This window comes from Haliaeetus leucocephalus, unplaced genomic scaffold, assembly GCF_000737465.1.
Source record: "Haliaeetus leucocephalus isolate CR32 unplaced genomic scaffold, Haliaeetus_leucocephalus-4.0 Scaffold13, whole genome shotgun sequence".
Classification (NCBI taxonomy): domain Eukaryota; kingdom Metazoa; phylum Chordata; class Aves; order Accipitriformes; family Accipitridae; genus Haliaeetus; species Haliaeetus leucocephalus.
Window position 1 is genome coordinate 2,221,016 of NW_010972449.1, and position 17,300 is coordinate 2,238,315.

General features: G+C 52.1%; 1 protein-coding gene across 2 annotated transcripts in view; it reads right to left on the bottom strand.

Annotated features, from left to right (window-relative positions):
* Nucleotides 1-2,721: 2,721 nt before the first annotated feature.
* Nucleotides 2,722-17,300, bottom strand: part of MSI1 (musashi RNA-binding protein 1) — a 29,248-nt gene continuing 14,669 nt past the window's right edge. The window contains exons 5-13 of one of the 2 annotated variants that reach the window (XM_010574597.1): nt 14,363-14,411; nt 12,252-12,334; nt 11,500-11,617; nt 9,794-9,874; nt 8,456-8,512; nt 5,444-5,512; nt 5,164-5,318; nt 4,597-4,661; nt 2,722-3,608 (exon numbers count right to left, since the gene is read on the bottom strand). In XM_010574597.1, the coding sequence (XP_010572899.1) occupies nt 4,620-4,661; nt 5,164-5,318; nt 5,444-5,512; nt 8,456-8,512; nt 9,794-9,874; nt 11,500-11,617; nt 12,252-12,334; nt 14,363-14,411 (654 nt within the window). In that variant the 3' untranslated portion in view covers nt 2,722-3,608; nt 4,597-4,619. Of the gene's footprint in view, nt 3,609-4,368; nt 4,662-5,163; nt 5,319-5,443; nt 5,513-8,455; nt 8,513-9,793; nt 9,875-11,499; nt 11,618-12,251; nt 12,335-14,362; nt 14,412-17,300 lie in introns of those variants that run through there. The other variant, XM_010574588.1, reaches the window with a different exon arrangement.

Genomic DNA, 17,300 nt, shown 5'->3' on the forward strand with positions numbered 1-17,300 from the left:
GCTTGTTCAGGAAACTTAGGGTTCACCACCCTTCAGTAGGTTCAAATGCATGTTTCTATAGGGGACAATGAGGACATCTTCCCCCTCATAGGGTGTGAAACTATGCCAGGGTACCCACAGTATCCACAGGATGCTTACATATCCATAGGACATCTAGTTAAAGGTAGACAGAATGGTTCTGGTTGTTCATCAGCACAACCTTTTTGATCTCTCACACACTCTCTGATCCTCTGGGATTCCCCACTCACAGGTTATCTAAAGCCAAACAGATGCTGAGTTACAGATTTGAGATTCTCATGTCCTAATAAAACATTGAACAAACATTAAAGGCTAATGCAAAGGACAGTCTGTACCACAGTTAGTTCAGAGAAAATAATTTAATCTTTTGCCCACAGATCAATCTGCTGACTTTCCCTTCAATATCCACTTAAGTGTTCTCTTTCTCCTTTGCTACTTTGGCCACCTTTACTCTTTTTTAAATTATTATTTCTCTGTTCTCTTACCTATGAACCTTAAGACTCTAAGGTTCCTTCTTCCTCGCTTCTCAATGTCTGATTTATTATTGATGTTGTGAAGAAAACTTCCAATAAACTGGCCTTTTTAAGTCACAGATCAAAAATACTGTCATATCTCGGATTTCGTACATTTTAATTCAACAAGAAGATCACCGTGTATGGGAAAGTGAGCATGTGAGCACCACAAGAGTGCCTCGTGAGAAACATCCCAGCAGGGTAAAGATTTTTCCACCAATGCTATTTTTGGTTTCCCCCAACCTGTGCTGCATACAAAGCCACTGGTCCTCAGTATGCTTGTGAGGACATCCCAACTTACAGCTGGTTCCTAAACTTACAGGCTTGAGCCTTCAATTATTTTTAAGACTTCTCTATAATTAAGACCTGCTGCACAGGGTTCCCTACTATTTCACACTGTTAGAATTCACCTTCTTCTTGCAGTGTTGTCTGTTAAGGACTTTTCTTCCCTTCCCATCTCTACATTTGGATTTCTTAGACCTAGCCTCCTTGGTCCACCATAGTCATTGAATCCAGAGCATCTGACCCAAACTTCTAAACACCACACTATCTCCTCCTTTCTTGAGCCTACAAATATCTATACAAAACCTCTGTACATAGAGAAGAGACACGATCTCTATTAAAGCCAGATCTGCCGCACATTATAAACTGGGCCGCTGCCAAAGTCTGGGAGCAGAACACAGAGTCATAGCCCTGCCTGGGGCTTTTATCCTAATGGCAGGATGCGACTCCTGCCAGGTCCAAGTTCACCTGAAATCTCCTCCATTTGAAAATCTCCCACTCCCAAATAATGACAGAGAAGGACAGTTTTCAAATAATTTATTAGGAATTTAAAACTGAAATCTGGAAAAAGGGTTACAGGTGTGGAGAGAACAAACATTGGAGTGTAATAACTTACTGGCTTAAAAACACAGCTTTATTTCTTTTAAAAAAAATGCCCACCCTGAAACCGGAGCCCCAGCCTCCAGGCAGTGGCAGCACTGGCCAGAGAGTGAATCACAGCCCAGCAGCAGCACAGCTGGCCTTGGATGTCTGGAGGGGGCACGGAAGCAGTTCAGCGCATATACCAAGAGGGAGGAAAGCGCTGTCCGCAGACCCAAATTTGAAGTATATAGAATAAAAATAAACCCAATAAAATGCAGCTCTTCTTTAATTAGGAAATATTTAAAAAAACAGACATACAGACTCTTGTCTCAGTAACAAAAATTATTGCTTTGTGTTTTCAGTACTGATCTGTTAAGTACCCTCTTACCTAAACAGAACTCTCCAAACGCATCGCCCAGGTCAGGACAAGCTCCGGCGGACGGGGGAGGTATGGAAGAGAAAAAGGGCCCTGTGGGCACTGTGGCCCTCCTTGTCCTTTTCTAAATGCCCCTCTCCCTTACAGGGGCTCAGTTTGGGGGAAGAGAGGGAATGATTTTTAAAACTTAAGATGAAGCTGTTATTTCCCTGGGAAAAGAGTTTGGCTGCATCTTAATAAAAGGCTTAATCACCCCCCTTAACAAGGTCTTTGGTTCACTGAAATCCAGACCCAAACCTGCCCCATGTACTCCTGCTGGAGGCTTCCCCTGGCAGAGTGCTTGTTAGCAGGGGCCTGGACCACGCCAGAGGAAGCCCCGGCAGGTTCTGGAGAAGGGACCAGATCACCTCCGCACAGGACAAATTCCCACAGTCTTCAGAAGACAGAGTAAAGCAAACGGGAAGCTGCAATTCTATAATTCAAATAATCCCTGAGAAGCCCTTAACCCGCCCCCAAATCACCACCCTAATGCTTTTCTCCCCCGTTAATGACTCCCCAACCCAGCGCCCTGCCCTTCAGAGAACAACCACCCAAATCTCCCCCTGGCCCTGGCCGACACCCCTTCCGATACCCTCGCCTCCGGAGGAGGATCCCCTTTCCCAGGAAATCTTGACGCAAGCGATAGTGTTTGGAGAGTGAATTCCTTTCAAAGTAACCAAGACAAGCAATGGCGGTAAAGCCCTTTACCTAAAGCCAAACCAGAGGCTGGCACTACGGAGCCCAGTGATGGAGTCTGTACATCGAGCAATTGGAAGCAGCTTTAACCCGCTCAGCAAAACAGCCGATGGCCGGTACGTTTCCCCCCCGCCCCCCCCCCTTTCATCTCATCAGAGGTCTTAAAATCTTACAGTAAAAGGTGTACAAAAAAAGAACGGAGTCCTGTCAGGATTCTGCTGGAGAATATTGCTCACGCTGCGGCACCAAGTCCAGGACCTGGAGCTGCTCCTTGGAGCCAGGCTGCAGGCAGCAGCCAGGTTCAGCTCGCGATATTTACATATTATACAGGAGGAAAAAGAAAACCCCACGTAAAACTAAACCTAGGAAAAAAAAAAAAATCTTTCAGCTGTAAGGATAGTGTTTTTCACTTAGCAAAATATACATTTGTTTTGTTCCACAGCGATGTCCAACGTTTTCGGATCCTTGGAGTTTCACACTTTTCAAAGCCTCACATTTACAAAACAGAAACAATTAAAAACAGTTTCTTTAAAAAAAATAGAAATACATCAGTTCCTCTCAGCCTTTGCTCTCTCTGTGTCTCTTTCTTCCCTTCAGAACTGCAATCTTGTTACATACCGTGCTTTAAAAACACTGACGACAACAACAACAGAGTTGAAAATATTCAAAACAGTTTCAAAGCCAAATAAAAATACTCCTCAATAAAAACTACCTAACACAATCACAAAGCCAATTCATAAAATATGTCTACTAGCTCGGGAAAGAGCAAACAACAAAAAGAAGGGGTAGCCCCAAAAAAAGATAAAAAAATAAAATAAAAAAAATAAAACTAACAGCTAGTAAAATAAATAAAAGAAGAATCGGTGGGCTGGGGGCAGGGAGGGGGGAAGCGTAAACCGTCGGTGGTTAGTAAGAAAGCGAGATGATCTCCTTGGGTTCAGTCCAGTGTGGTCTGGTCAAAGGGAGAGATCAGGGCAGGGCGGCAGGAGCCTGGCAGCCAGCCGGCAGTGTGCAGTTTGATTCAAGAAAAAGGTAACCTTGGCTCATCCCCCGAGGCTCACCAGATCCTCCAGCCGCTGTCCTCGGTTAGGTCACTGGGGAATCTGCGGGACACAGCAGGGGAGGGAAGGGACAGGATCTAGAACAACCAACAGCTTTTCTCTTGGGGTTTTCTTCAGGTGTGATCCGACAGAAATACTCGATACCCAAACTTGCCCCAACACAGAGTTGCTCTGCATCTCGCTGGCACAGTGACGGGGCATAGCAGAGATGCTTCCATCTTTAATGGCAACGTGCGGCCTGGGAAACAAGGCCCCACACGCCATGCAGCCTGCCTGCCTGGACCTGTGGCACTCCTGGCCCCCGGGAGGCCTGTGACGTAGTGGGGTCCAGCCGTTTTTCCAGCACTCAGCTCAGTGCAGCCCTGCCAGGCTGCCATGGGCTCCTGTCTGGACACTGTTCCCTGCAAGTTTTTGCCCTCCTTTTTGAAAAGCTGGTTTGTTTGGCTTTTTTTTTAATTTTAATTCTAAGCCAGCTAACTTCAGCCATGTTTGCAAAGCAAATGGAGACCATCCACCTGTTCCCTCTCAGGCCCACCCGAGGACCAGAAACAGAACTGATCAGATTCAGTTTTTCCTTCTGCCCTTCTCGCAGGCAGGAGAGGAAAAACCTCGCTCCCCAGAGACAGTGTCTCAGCAGCTGTGAGAAGAGCCAACTGCATGGAGGACACTTCCCCATCCACCCAGGTGAGCCAAGCTTGCCTCTCAGGATCACCACTGGGTTGTGATTCTGGCCAACGCTGCAGACCTTTCCTCTTTCTGTCAGTGCTCCCATTTCCTTCCTCTTTGCACCCAGACACTAAGTGACCTCTCCACAGCACTCCCAGCCTGGGGACCGTAAGGTAGGAACCCAACCTGCCAAGCCTCTGGTGCAGAAGAGAGCCCCAGGCTGGCCACAGGACTCCTCCCGCAGGCTGGGTCAGGCCGGCGAGCCTCACAGCGGCATCCGCAGTTCCTGCTGAGAGCTCAAGCACAGGGGCCAGCTCAGAACTTCACTCCTCTCATTACCCGTTCCTGTTCAAAGCTCTCTTACCTCCTGCCTCCTGGTCCCCAGCTTCAGTGATACCCATTGGTAAAAGCTGTTGCAATCAAGGGACCCTGCGAAGAAAGAGTTAAAACCCCACTCTTAAGCAAACAAAAGAAAAGTAAAGGAGAACTACTACCACAACAAATTCAGTCATGGCTCAGATGCTGGGAAAGCTGGTTTCAGTTGGAGGTGCCAAGTCTAAAGACCGCATCACCCTGCAGGACACTGCATCAGGGCCAAGATGGGCCCTTGGAAAGTCTGGGCCAGATCAGGCAAAGGTCTGGATATCAGGACCTTGAGCGGGGTGGTCAGGGAGAGCCAGCAGAGGCCAGGGATGCAGGCTTCAAGTGAACTGCTGCATTCTGCACTGGCCGTCTGTGGTCTGGGGCTCAGCAGTGGCATGGCACGTGCTGCGGTGGGTGGCATTTCTTAACCAGAAAGCAGGCTGTGGGCTGAGAGGGGGCTGCCCACTGCTGCTCACCTCCATCACAACGTGAAGATACAGCCCCTTCCCCTGGCCATGCCACTCTCCATCTTCCTCCCCCTGCGCAGACCCCGATGGGGAACACTCACCCCTAGGCTGTGGCCGAAGCCGGTGCTCGGGGCTGGACTGGCAGCGCTGATGTAACTGCTGACCCCTGAGTCCTGGTTGGCGGCTCCGTAAAGCTCTGCCATCGGCCCAGGGCTGGTGGTGCCCAGAAATCCACCGGTGCGACTGGGGGTGGAACCTACAGGAGGCAGCAAAACTGCGTAGTGAAGATCCCAAAAATGCAACCCCGTCCCACCCCCCTCCCGCAGCCCATCTCAAACCACCATGACAGGACACCGCGCTGGGGAGGAAAGTGGCAGTTACCTGTCCCTCGCACCACGGCCGCCGCGGCCGCTGCTGCCGCCATTGGTCCATACGCAGTGAGAGGGATTGCTAGAAAAGAAAGAACAGGCATCTCAGGGGCACTGTGGCTACACGGGAAACTCCTCAACAGTAACGTTCATTTCCCGCTGCAAAATACCAGGCCCACACAGACGTATCGGCTTAGTGCATCACACAGGACATCAGAGGATGACAATAGGGAAGTGCACAGCCCTGCATTTGTTAGTATCCTTTTGCACAGTGAATATCCGGGGACACTCACTAGCCATGCTCTGCTAAGCCCACACCCTGGAGCAGCCGAGGGCATGACGTGGAAGAGCTGAACCAGAAGTGGGCAATTTCAGATGTATCCTGTCGCTACTTAACTTGCAAGATGCAGTTAACCTGAAGCTACAGATCCAGATTTTGGCTGTAAATGTGGAGAAATGCAGCAGCTCAGGGACAGCAGCTGGCAGCTCAGCATCCTGAGGCTCAGCCCCTCCTCTCTGTCCCTTGGTACTATTCTTGAATAACAGTTTAATAGCCTCTTTCTCCCTATTTCTCTACTCAGCTCAAAACACACCAACCTTCCCACTCTGAGTTTTGCTCCTGAACCGCTCAAACCCTTGCTGTTCATTGTAGAAGAGCAGGAAACATATACCTAGGGAGCAGGAACTAGAAATGGCTTAATTAAACCAGTAAGTCTTAATTTATATGTAGCAGTTCTAATTCCCAACTCTACTGCCACAGGCATCCAGCCCTCAGGGCAGGAGGCATCTAGCCAGTATGTTTGTCTTTGCCCTTAAAATGACTGGGTCAGCATTTCATGCTTGAATGTGAAATTCACTGTGATTCTGTTTAGAGCACCATAAAAAGAGGTCAGAACAAATCAATCACGTTAAGGCTGAAACCCAGACTAGCTTATAAGGGAATATTTAGTAGCAGGCACCAGCCTGTTTCAAGCAAACGTCATATGAGGCTTATATCTGGGTTAGGCGCTCATTACAGGCCCTGGGCCAATGTGAGCATGTTGCTGCTTCGCATCACCCCCAAAGATGCTGTTTCAGGGAGGAAAGGCTGCTGGCAGCCACCCTCCTGCCCTATCATTGCTTCAAGTCCCTAACACACTGCTGAATGAATGTGGTTTTACTGAGAAAGGAGGCCAGGTCTTCCAAAAAAGACTCCAGTTCTTTTTCCAGGAAAAACCCTTCTTGCCTCTGCAGTCTATCTACTGAGACACCAGGTTTGTGTTGCGATAACAAAGCACCTGCATGTTAGCTCCCTGCATGCTGGAGCAATCATCCCTGCTTGTGCCATCCCCTCATCTCAGTTCCACTTGCCAAGCCCATAAAGCGCAGCCCATTTACGCGCACGCATCCACTTGAAGGCACAAGGGCCCTCGAGCACTGCACAGCTCGCTGGGCCTTTGTAGGAACGAAGGGGGCCCTGCCCTTCACGGGACCAACTCCAGCCTATACATGGGAATCGCAGCTCTTGGCCTAGCCAAGAGGCTGCACAGTGACTGTTTAACAGTAGGTAAGCGTAATGGCAAGGGAAGAATGCCACGATCCCCAGCTGGTACTTCAGCGAGACACTCAGGACTGTAAGCTAACATGGCACCCAGCCAGGACAGCAGCATTAATAACTTCTTGTTGTACAGAGCCCTGGTGCACCCCAGCCGCCAGTGACAGCCAGGCCCTGGGAGATTCACCTCCACTAGGAAAAGGCAGAGTGTAGCCAGGGGTGGGCCTTGGAGGGAAAAGCACTTTTGCCAAGTGACCAACATTTACAAATTTTATGGGTTTTGCTGAAAAACACACATGTAAATAAACAACCGGACCCACATCTCCTTTGCTTGGCAATCAAAAGGCTCAGAGGTGGGGGTCAGGTGCTTATGCAGTTGCATACATGGTGTCAGGGAAGGGTTTTATTAAGAGGGAGCTAGGCTTTGGTCTCCCCCTACCTTCCTCAGGGCAATTTGTTCATTGGTGGCTGCGAACCTCGGCATCCTCAGGAACTGCAATTCCCTGAGGATTGACGTGGTTCTGTGCTACAGAAAGCCCCTTTCAAGCCTGTTGGTACTGATAAATCCAGGAGAGCTTCTCAGGAAGCTTTTCCACACCCCCATTGCAGACATTCAAACCCTGAAACAGGTGGAGGCAAGGAAGCGCTGGAGAGGAGGAACACCACAGAAATGAGATGGCACATGGGGAGCAGGGTGCTACACAAAGCTGCTTTTCTACAACAAAAACCATGGACACAACAGAGCTGGGGAAAACATGGCCATGGAAGGGAGAGTAGACAGAAGGAGCATCACCTAGAGAGAACACTCTGCATGTAACCCAGGGGCTGAGGATCCAGAGGGTATTTGCACTGTGAGGACACTGAGCCAGGACTAGTCTCTGGAGAATGGTCCTCTGCCCCCATTCCATTCCACAGTTCCCTACAAACACTGCAGGACTTTACTGTAGAGTCCCACCACACTCGCTTCTGCCCAAAAATTCCGTGTTGGAGTAGCTGGGGGACTGCACCACCCAGAGCAGGGAAAGCATTCCCTGCAGCCCCTCCTGCACAGGGGAACGGGATTAGAGAAACCAGGAGTGCCCCCACACCCTCTCCCTCCTCCCAGCACTCCAAGTCTTTGCAGCAGCTCAGGTTAAGGTAATTTGTAGACCTTTGAGAAGTCACCCTGCTCTCTGCAGTTTTCCATATCTGGTTTACCCCCAGCCTGGGGCGAGGAGCTAAAAACAAGGCAAGCAGCAGGAAATGCCATCTAAGGATTACATGCCTTCATTTGGTATGACCTGCATTGCCCTTCTCAGAGGCAATACACATAGCTCTGCCTCTCCATCTTTCCAGCCCCAGCTTTGGATGGAGCTCGTACAGATGGAAGAGGAAATAAGGAACGTTTCCAGTCTAACTGCACCTGGCTGTGGAGCAGCAACACCACTGGAACAGCCCAAAGCCCCCTTGTCCCCTTCCAGCTTGTGAGTTTAGGAAATGAGCAGGACTGACCTGTGAGCTCAGGGAGGACGGGGGCACTCGGGAGAGGGGTCCGCTCTACACGGAACTCTAAAAACGAAATGCAAGACAGCTTAGGAACTCGTCAAATGCCCCGAGGCAGACCCCACAGAGAGACGGCAGCCGGGGTCTGCTGGGGGAGCAGCCTGCAGCCAGACTGCAACCAGACCAGTGTCTTCTTTAAACTAATTTATAACTGGTGCTGAAAGGTGCTGGACTCCTGCCCTGGAGACTGAAAGGATCCATTTATCCTTAGAATAAATCTGGCCAAGGCAGGGCAAGTGCAAGCTTCACTGCGCAGCCTCAGGTCAGCCCTGGAGCACTGCTTGGCAACCCATCCAATCTGACCTCTCGGCTGCCACGCCAGTGGGTGCTCAGTACGTCCCACACTCATCTGGGCACGGGTTTACAATGAGGCACTTGAAGCCACTATGACTGAGACCCATAAACTGGATTCAGGGATAGCTTCCAGACAGGTAGGAGGCAACAGCAACTTTCAGCCACAGTCAGCCTGGGCTCGCCTCAGGCAGAGGAAACTTCCCATTCCCAGCCCCTAACATCAAGACTTCATATATAAACCGTCACACTGAGGGATGGAGTAAGGAAGGGATGCTCAGAGTTGCCACCTCTCTAGAAAATAGCAAGACAGTATTTTCCCTGAATGTGCTCTGCCTCGTTCCCCTGCCTCGCAGAGAATGGGAGGGAGAAGAGGCCCCAGAAAGCTCTGAGCAGCTGTGGCACAGCAGGTTCCAGCCATTGATCGCAGAATCCATGTTCTGAGCACATGGCGGGATTGAGAGCTTGAAACCACCCAGTTTGCGGGGGATCTGCAGCCCACCATCCCAGCAGATGCTTTCTGGAGTCTGTGAGTGGTGCAGGCGCTGTTCAGAACACAACTGTAGCAATGCAGGCGCCTGCGTTTCGGGTACCTAGGAGTTCCCTGGACCATGGAAAGCCATGTTTTAAAATTCCATACTACTTTCAGAGCGGTGGCAACTCTGGTAAAGAGAGACAGACAGACACAAAGGCAGCGAGACAGGCAGAGCTGCAGGGGCCCTTCTGTGTCACAGCAGCAGCCCTACGGAGGAGGCTAACATAAAGGGCGTCAGAGCAGCCTTGGGCTTTTCCTGCCACTGGAGTGTGAGGATAATCCTAATGAAGGACAGGCTGTTCCCACCTATTCCAGGGCTTCTCCCCTCCCCCTTCCACATCCGTCTCCAATTTAAAGAAAGACCAAACAGGGGAAAGGGGCAGAACCTGGGTCATGGATCATGCCAGGGACTCCCGTTACCTGAAGGCAGACCAAAAAAACGAGCAGGGAGCACCACTCACCAGGGAACTGGTAAGTGTAGCCAGGTGCAATGCCAGTGTAACTTCGACTCGCGTAGGTGGCAGCTTGGAAGCCTGGATAACCTGGGGGAAGAGAAAAGGGCTCTGTTACTGCAAGCTTGCAGGGTCGATGTCCTTAGCGCCTGGCTGCTCATGAGCAGCATGACCATTAATGTTAGAATGCTCGAATAGGGCTAATAGCAGAAACCCCAGGAAATTGCTGGGCCGAGTGCACAACGCATGCAAATCTGCAGAAGAGTTTTAGCAGGCCCATTTAATTTTTTCCTCACTCCAAACATGTAAGGACATGGACATCTCCTTCTCAGAAACTCATAGCTCTGCAGACTAAGGCTTTCTGATGCATCAGCTGGATTTACAAATAGGAGGAGATCAGGGAGGTGGGGGCATTTGAATGGCTGAATAGCTCTGAGTCACTTTTGCACTAGAAGTGCTGGCGAATGCAGGCAGAGTGCTTCTTCCTGGCGCCGGGCAGGACAATTCCTGCCGTTCCCGGGGAAGCTGACCACCTATACAGTACAAGCCTGTGAGAATGCAGGGCATTGACTCAGAGATGAATATTTGATTTGAGATCTCCCAAGACATGAGTACATGGATTTCTCGGTGACTCAGCTTGAGCCTTGCTGCTTTAAAATTCAGATGGCTTAGAAAAGGCAAAACCCAAAACCACAGGCTGCAGATTTATTTTCCTTCCATAAGTCAAGAGAAAACATTGGGGAAAAAATGCCCTTTTTGGGGTTTTGTTCAGTGACTAACTGCTACTCGGCAGGCTTAGCAAGGAGAGCCAGGCTGAGTACACCCTGCCCAGCAACACCAGCGATGATCCTGAGCAAACAGTGTGCTCTTGGGTCAGCTCAAGCCCAGCTAGAACAAGTGTGGGGAGCAAGAGAAGCCAGGAACAGCAACTGTACTGGAAGCATCATGCTTGACTCTCAGATCCAGGCACAAGGGTTTGTAGACCTCGAAGTGGAAGCTACAAAGGACTTTTTTCTTTTTTTTAATCTTTTATCTGAACACATTTGCCTTAGAATCATTGGTAAGACATGAAATCCAGCCTGCTTGTCACCAATTGCTCCTTACAAGACAGTCCCACAGTAAGTGTATAGTTTTCCTTGCAATACCAGATACTTGCTGTCCCTGAGATGGAGGAAACAAAGTGAGACGAAGCTTAACTAGAACTTTAAGGGCATTTTTACAGTCTTTAAATGGCAGTGAGGACATCTATATGGACCGCTGTTTCAAGTGAAAGCTCAGGGGTTCTTTAATCATCTGATTCATCAGAAAGCCTGTTCAAGTATGGGAGGAAGATGCCTGGGCACAGATCACTCCACACTCGGTTCAGCTATGTAGTTACATCCCATTGCACGAGAGGCATTAAAGAATTATAGTCTATATGCTATGGCACCGTGGGACCGTTAACAGAGCTGCAGAGGGCCAGAGCTGCCCAGCACATGGCTGCGCCCGGCCAGCTCCGGCTGTCACAGGGCAGCGGTGACAAGTTTGCAGTTTTTCCAGGTGCCACCAGAGGGCAAGTTGTGATCGCAAACAGGTCCCGGCAACCCCCCACAGCGTTCCCGGCCTTGCACCAGGGAGAGCTGCCCTTGGCCGCCCTGCCTGCTCTCGGAATAAAACCTCTAAGCTGCTGCCTGGCACGACCGGGAGCTGGGGAGGAGATCTGTCCTTGGGCTTACCCAGCATGCCGATCCCGAGCATGAAGGCATCCATCCCGTAAGGCATGACTCGGGACCGCCCTCGCGCCGAGCCCGTTGGGGACATCACCTCCTTCGGCTGAGCTTTTTTACACTCCACCTGCCACAAGAAAGTAAGGATTAGGATCGGCTGCCACGGGCACAGGGCACTGCCACAGAGCACACAGAGGCAGCAGCTGGGCTGCAGACCAGGCAGGACTGCCTGCCGTGACAGCATTCCTCAGCCCCGGCCACCGCTGACAGCCCATTCCGCGGTCCTTCCCTAGCATCCCTGCCTCTGGCCTCCACACTGCCAGCCTTCCGTCTTGCTCTGCAGCCACCACAGGCAATGGGGAGCTCAAACGCTGCTCTTCTCCTCCTGGAGCTGCCCTCGATGCTCTGCCTGGCCCTGCACCACGGCCTCAAACCCTAATTTTCCTCATTTCTGAATAAAGGTTAAACCTGCCCCCTCCCAGGCCACCAAGAGGTTTCACGTAGCTTCAAAACCTCCAAGTACTGCACAATTCCTCGTTACAGTTAGCTCTTCTCCTTGAAAACTCAGTATTGTGCTCCACACTGTGAGCTTCTTTCCCAGACTGGCTGCTGTGATTTTGGGGAAAAGATTCAACCCAATTCGCCACTGCAGACAAAAGTGTGTTGGGACCCAAGTGCCTTACACCCTGCCCCTGTTCCACTGCCCCACTGTATCCTATACCTCTGTCCCTTCTCCCCCAGGTTCTGCCCCAGACACTCACCATTTTGTTGTTGATCTCATGGAAGTGGATTTCACACACTTTTTCCACAATGTCTTCACTTTCAAATGTGACAAACCCAAACCCTGAAGAAAAGGCAAAACTCCTTGAGCAGGTCAGAGCTCTGTGCAGTTTGCACCCGCTACCCACATCCTTTTAGTGGCAGGAGAAGAGAAGGACGGTACAATCAGCCCTTTCTAAAACGGCTGTCACTCATCTTCCCTCTCTAGCAAATCCTGCTTTTATGCACAAGAACAGGACCATCCCCTTATAGATTGCCCTTTCCTCCTCATCCTGTACTTCCCAACCTCTCTGAACTCAACTGCTCTCAAAACCAAGTTTGGGTTGTTTTTTTTTTTAAACTTTGCCATTTGCAAGGCAAACCACATGGCTGATAAAGCTGGGGAGGATCCCAGCAGACGCTCACACAAAGGGAGTCGGTGGAGAAATGAACAGCTGCTTGCCAGGACATCACCATCCTCGCTAAACGCACTCTACCAGCAATAACACCCTGCTCGTTTCCTCAGCAGTCACCGGTCATTAAGGCCTTGTATAAGCAGGCAAGTATCAGCAATGCAGTCGTACAGAACAAGACAGATAGACACAAGCAAAGCGATTTGCAAAGTTTCACCAAAGTAAGGTTAGTATCTGGGGTAAGACAGGACAGCGTGTTCCTGGCCCCTGGCCCACGCTCACACCTCCTTTCTCTCACCAACCCCTCTGCTGACAGTTCTGGCAAAGACCAACTCGGGTGGGCAGACTAAACTCCTCTCAGCTGACTGCAGCCGCTTCCGGAAAACTGAGGCAGGTGGGAGGATGTCTTTAAGCTTGCCTTACAAGCAAGATGGGATTAAGCAGAGCTTTCTGCTTTACGGAACTAGCCAATTCCACGGTGCTTTAAAATAACTTTTAGAAACAGATGGGGATCTGCTGCCCAGAACCCCACTTCTTCCTCCATACTGCCAGAAAAGTCTCTCTCCATAAACTCCTCCATCTGTCTGTGCCCAGGTAGTTACACACCATTCACCTCAACACCCACAAGCGGAGGAGCTCGGGAGTTCAAGAACAAAACACCGATGCCGAAACCAGTCCTGAGCCCCATCAGACCCCACCAGGTCTAGTGCGCCCTGGGCAGAACTCCACGTTTCCAACATAGTGGCTGGCAGCTCTCCCTGCTCCTTCCAAAACCCCCAACAACTCTTTAATTGGACTAGTGACTAGGAGGCACCAATGGAGGAACAGGGGTTAACACTTCTTCCCTTTTAAGATAAAGCTGGAACAACATTCAAGGCCAGGCAATCAGAGTAGATTTAATGGCTCTAGAAAAAAAGCAAAAACCTGAAGGGCACATAGTGTAGCGAGAGCAGAAGGGAGCGTTCCCTCGCTGATCCGGGGGCAGAGGTGCTTGGAAGTGCTTCAAACAACACACAGACATGAGAGTGGCCAAGCACAGGGCTGTTACTGGGCCCAATTTGAAAGACGCCAAAGCTAAGTTTGCAGGTTAAGTTGTTGCCAATAAATCTCCGAGCTGGTTCAATGCTAGTGTCGAGCCCTGCCACGCCACCGGGTAGTCGGTCTGAAGACTCACCGGGAAAGTGGGAGGCAGGAACGCCCATGGGTGGACTGGGTCCGGATAGCGCAAATATTACAGCCTTGCTCCCATCCTGTAACCGGGCTGCACCAGCAAGACTCGGGTAAGAAAAGGTGACCTGGGAGCGCAAGCGGGCTCCAGGCCGAGGAAGGGGCAAGAAGCAGGCACTCTTCAGGCTCTCGTGTCAGCTTTCCCAGAGCTCAGATTACTCGGGACAAGGTAAGACACACACTGCGAGCTGGAGCCATGGAGGAGGTAAGCGGGCAGGGGAGGGGGCCATCTCCTCTCACATATCTGCAACTCGGCGAGTTTACAGCACAGGAAACGCACTGGACAAAAGCTCTCTGTGCTGCAAGGGATGCTGGTAAAGGATGCAGATGCAAAAGGATGGGGCGACTGGAGGCAAGATAAAGAGCAGCTGCGACCCGCGTCCCCTGCTGCTGGGATACTAACCCCTCCCTAGGCAAGGCAGGAGGCAAACCCTCCGCAGTTCCCTGTCCTACGGCCAGAAGACCGCTCTCACCTCGGTGCCGGTTGGTTGTCTTGTCGAACATCAGCATTGCATCGTCCACCTGCAAAGAGAAGGGTGCCGGTCAGATTATTGCTGTTGCCACGAGCATCCTCTGACACATTTGCGCAGAGCTTCCCACGCCTCCCCAAACCTGAGGGGATCGAGATGAGACCTCCTATCCCCAAGAAGGAAACGGGGTGTACACACACATCAGCTATCACACCAGGCCCTTCCTTCCCCAAGCCACAACCAGCACGGTTCCCCCCACCAGCCTGGGGCAGGTGCTGCCGATCTGAGCCCCCTCGGCCCGGCCCCTGGCAGCAAGCGACCCCGATTGTTTGCCTGCGGCTCCAGCCGGGGGGCAAGGAGCAGGGAAGGCATTGTTCCCAAATCCCGGCCTCAAAGGAGAGGAGAATTAAGGGGGGGGGGGAGAAGCAAAGCTGGAGAGGGGAGAGGAATAAGGGGCCTCCCAGCGACAGGGGAAGCGGAGGCCTCAGACAACAGAGCCTGCCTGGGAAAGCTGGGAAGCGCCCCCGCCCCCACCCCAGAGGAGCCTTTCCTCTAAGTGAGGTTTCCCACTGCTGGAGGCTGTAATTAGAGCAAATTTACTGCAAGGCCTGAGCAGGGCTGCCTTCCCGGGGGGAGGGGCGGCCGGATCCCATCCCCCAGCCGGCCTGGGGCTGCTCTCCTCCCCGGCGAGCACATCACCGCCTGGTGCCACTTTCCGCCCCCCCTCCATCTTCCCACTGGGTGCTGCCTTGCAGAGACGCATCTGCACCGCTCCGCAGGTCAGGCCGAGCAGGGTTAAAAAATACACTTCAATCCCCTCCGTGTAAGCCCCAGTGTAAACCTGTCCCACTGACCCATCCCTCCTCTCTAATACCACTGCCTTAATCCGATTATGAAACTGGACGTGCAAGTGCTCAGGGGAGGCGGCAGCAGTCTCCGGCCAGCAGCTGCCCCGGCCCTCCTCCTCCTCCTCCTCCATGTGAGACAGCCGCTCCCCGAGCAGCCAGCCCCGCACGCCCCCAACTCCGCAGAAGGATTACTCCCTTGCCTCGTCCCCGGGAAGCATCTGCGTGGCTGCCTTCTCCAGAACAGCCCACCGGTGCGGGCAGAGCGCTGCCCATACCCTGGCGCAGGCACCCACTGGCTTTGCTCGTGTGGAGAGCTCAAAACCCATGTCAGGGAAGGGAGAGGGCTCCCAGCCTCAGCCCCCCCAAGGACAAACTGGGACAGCCAGCTCCACCTCAGTGCCACAAGGATGGAAGGAGCCCTTGCTAACGCTTCCAGCGCCATCACGAGCAGAGAGAGATCATCTTTGATGCCCTTGGGCTTTTCCAACATGTCCAGCCCACACGAGCGAGAGGTGACGACAGACAACCTGGCTCCTGCTCCTCCTGCGCTCTTCCCATCCCGGCTCAGCCTCCCTCGGCCAAGTCAATGGACACCTGAGAACCGTGCCAGGCATCCAGTCAGAGCCACGGGGGATGTAAGACTTTACACAGAGCCAAAGCAACTCCTCAGCAGCTTCCCAAGACACCGCCACAGAGCTGGGGCCTGACAGCAGCTCATCACGCTGCCATTCCCCATCGCCGCTCGCTCCTGTGCCTGCACCATTTCCCTTCACGGTGCCAGCACAACTGTGACATGCTGGGGGGAAACCTGACATGGCTTAAAAATATTTCAAGAGGTTTTACTGCCTGTTTTTCTTCATTTTTTAAGCTAGATGCATTCCTCCATCCAGTTCACAAAAAGGCTGGGCACAAAGCTGTCCTCCTCCCCACTAAACACTGGGACAAAGCTGTGTCAACGGCACTCTGTGGTGGTGCCACTCCCGAGGACTTCAACTCGGGTAGCTGGAGCCCACAGACCAATCCATCATGACGAGAGATGGGCACGGGAGAGAAAAACCCAGCAGGGACAAGCACAGCCCAGCTCCTGACTTGCTCTGTCCGACAAGCCCCAGCAACAACCTCTTCTTCACAGAGCGTGGAAAGCGGGAGCAGCTGCAAGTGGCAGAGCCCAGCACACATCCACACACAAAACCACCTCACAGCAACGTCCCAGGCAACGGCTGGGCACTCCCGCGGTGCTTGAGCACTCAGAGCCAGGAGACATGCAGCCCATTCTTCCCAAACTGTACTCTGCAGCCTTCCTTCAGCTGAGCTTTTTTTCTACATTTCTGCTGGTGCTTTGAGATCAGGTGTCTACCCAGCACCCCAAAATGTACTCATCTTGCAAAAAACATATTTACAATAACATATGTACTCTGTTTGAAAGCTGATTCGTCATGAACTACATTTAAGATACCTAAGTGTATACACACGTAACATGAAATAGTCTCACCCCACTCAACCCTAGGGCCTCAACTCTGTGTATGGCTACAACTGGTGTTTTTTATTGCCAGCAAAACCTGCACATAAGCATCTTCTTGTCTCCTTCCAAGGCAACAGGTGAGATGAGTTGGGTGGTCTCAGACAGCACACCGCCAGTGCCATGAGGTAAAGCAGGGCCCGGCAACCCAGGGCGGGCGCAGAGGTAGTGCTGGAGCCTACAAAGGCCTGCAGGACAGGCTGCAGACCGGAGTGCACTACGGAGCCAGGAGAAAGGCCTCACCTGCATCCACCGGGAGCAGCCATTTCCAGCACCCTGCCCAGGGTGTCCAGCCTGTGCCCCAGATCCCCCCTAGCTCTCACCACCACCCCTGCAGCTAGGCGAGGGGATGGAGACCAGCTGCCTCAGCTCGCAGGGCTCCCTAAAACCCAGCACTACCCGCGCAGACCCTCGCACCAAGCGCTGACCGCTGAGGAGGTACCACGGCCGGCTCCCACCAAAGACCAGCCCCAGGCAGGGACCAAGCCAGGCCTGCACCGACTCCGCAACCACAACCAGGCATAAGTTGCAGCCCCCCCGGCGGGCTGCTATTGTGGAGGCGAGGCGAACCGAC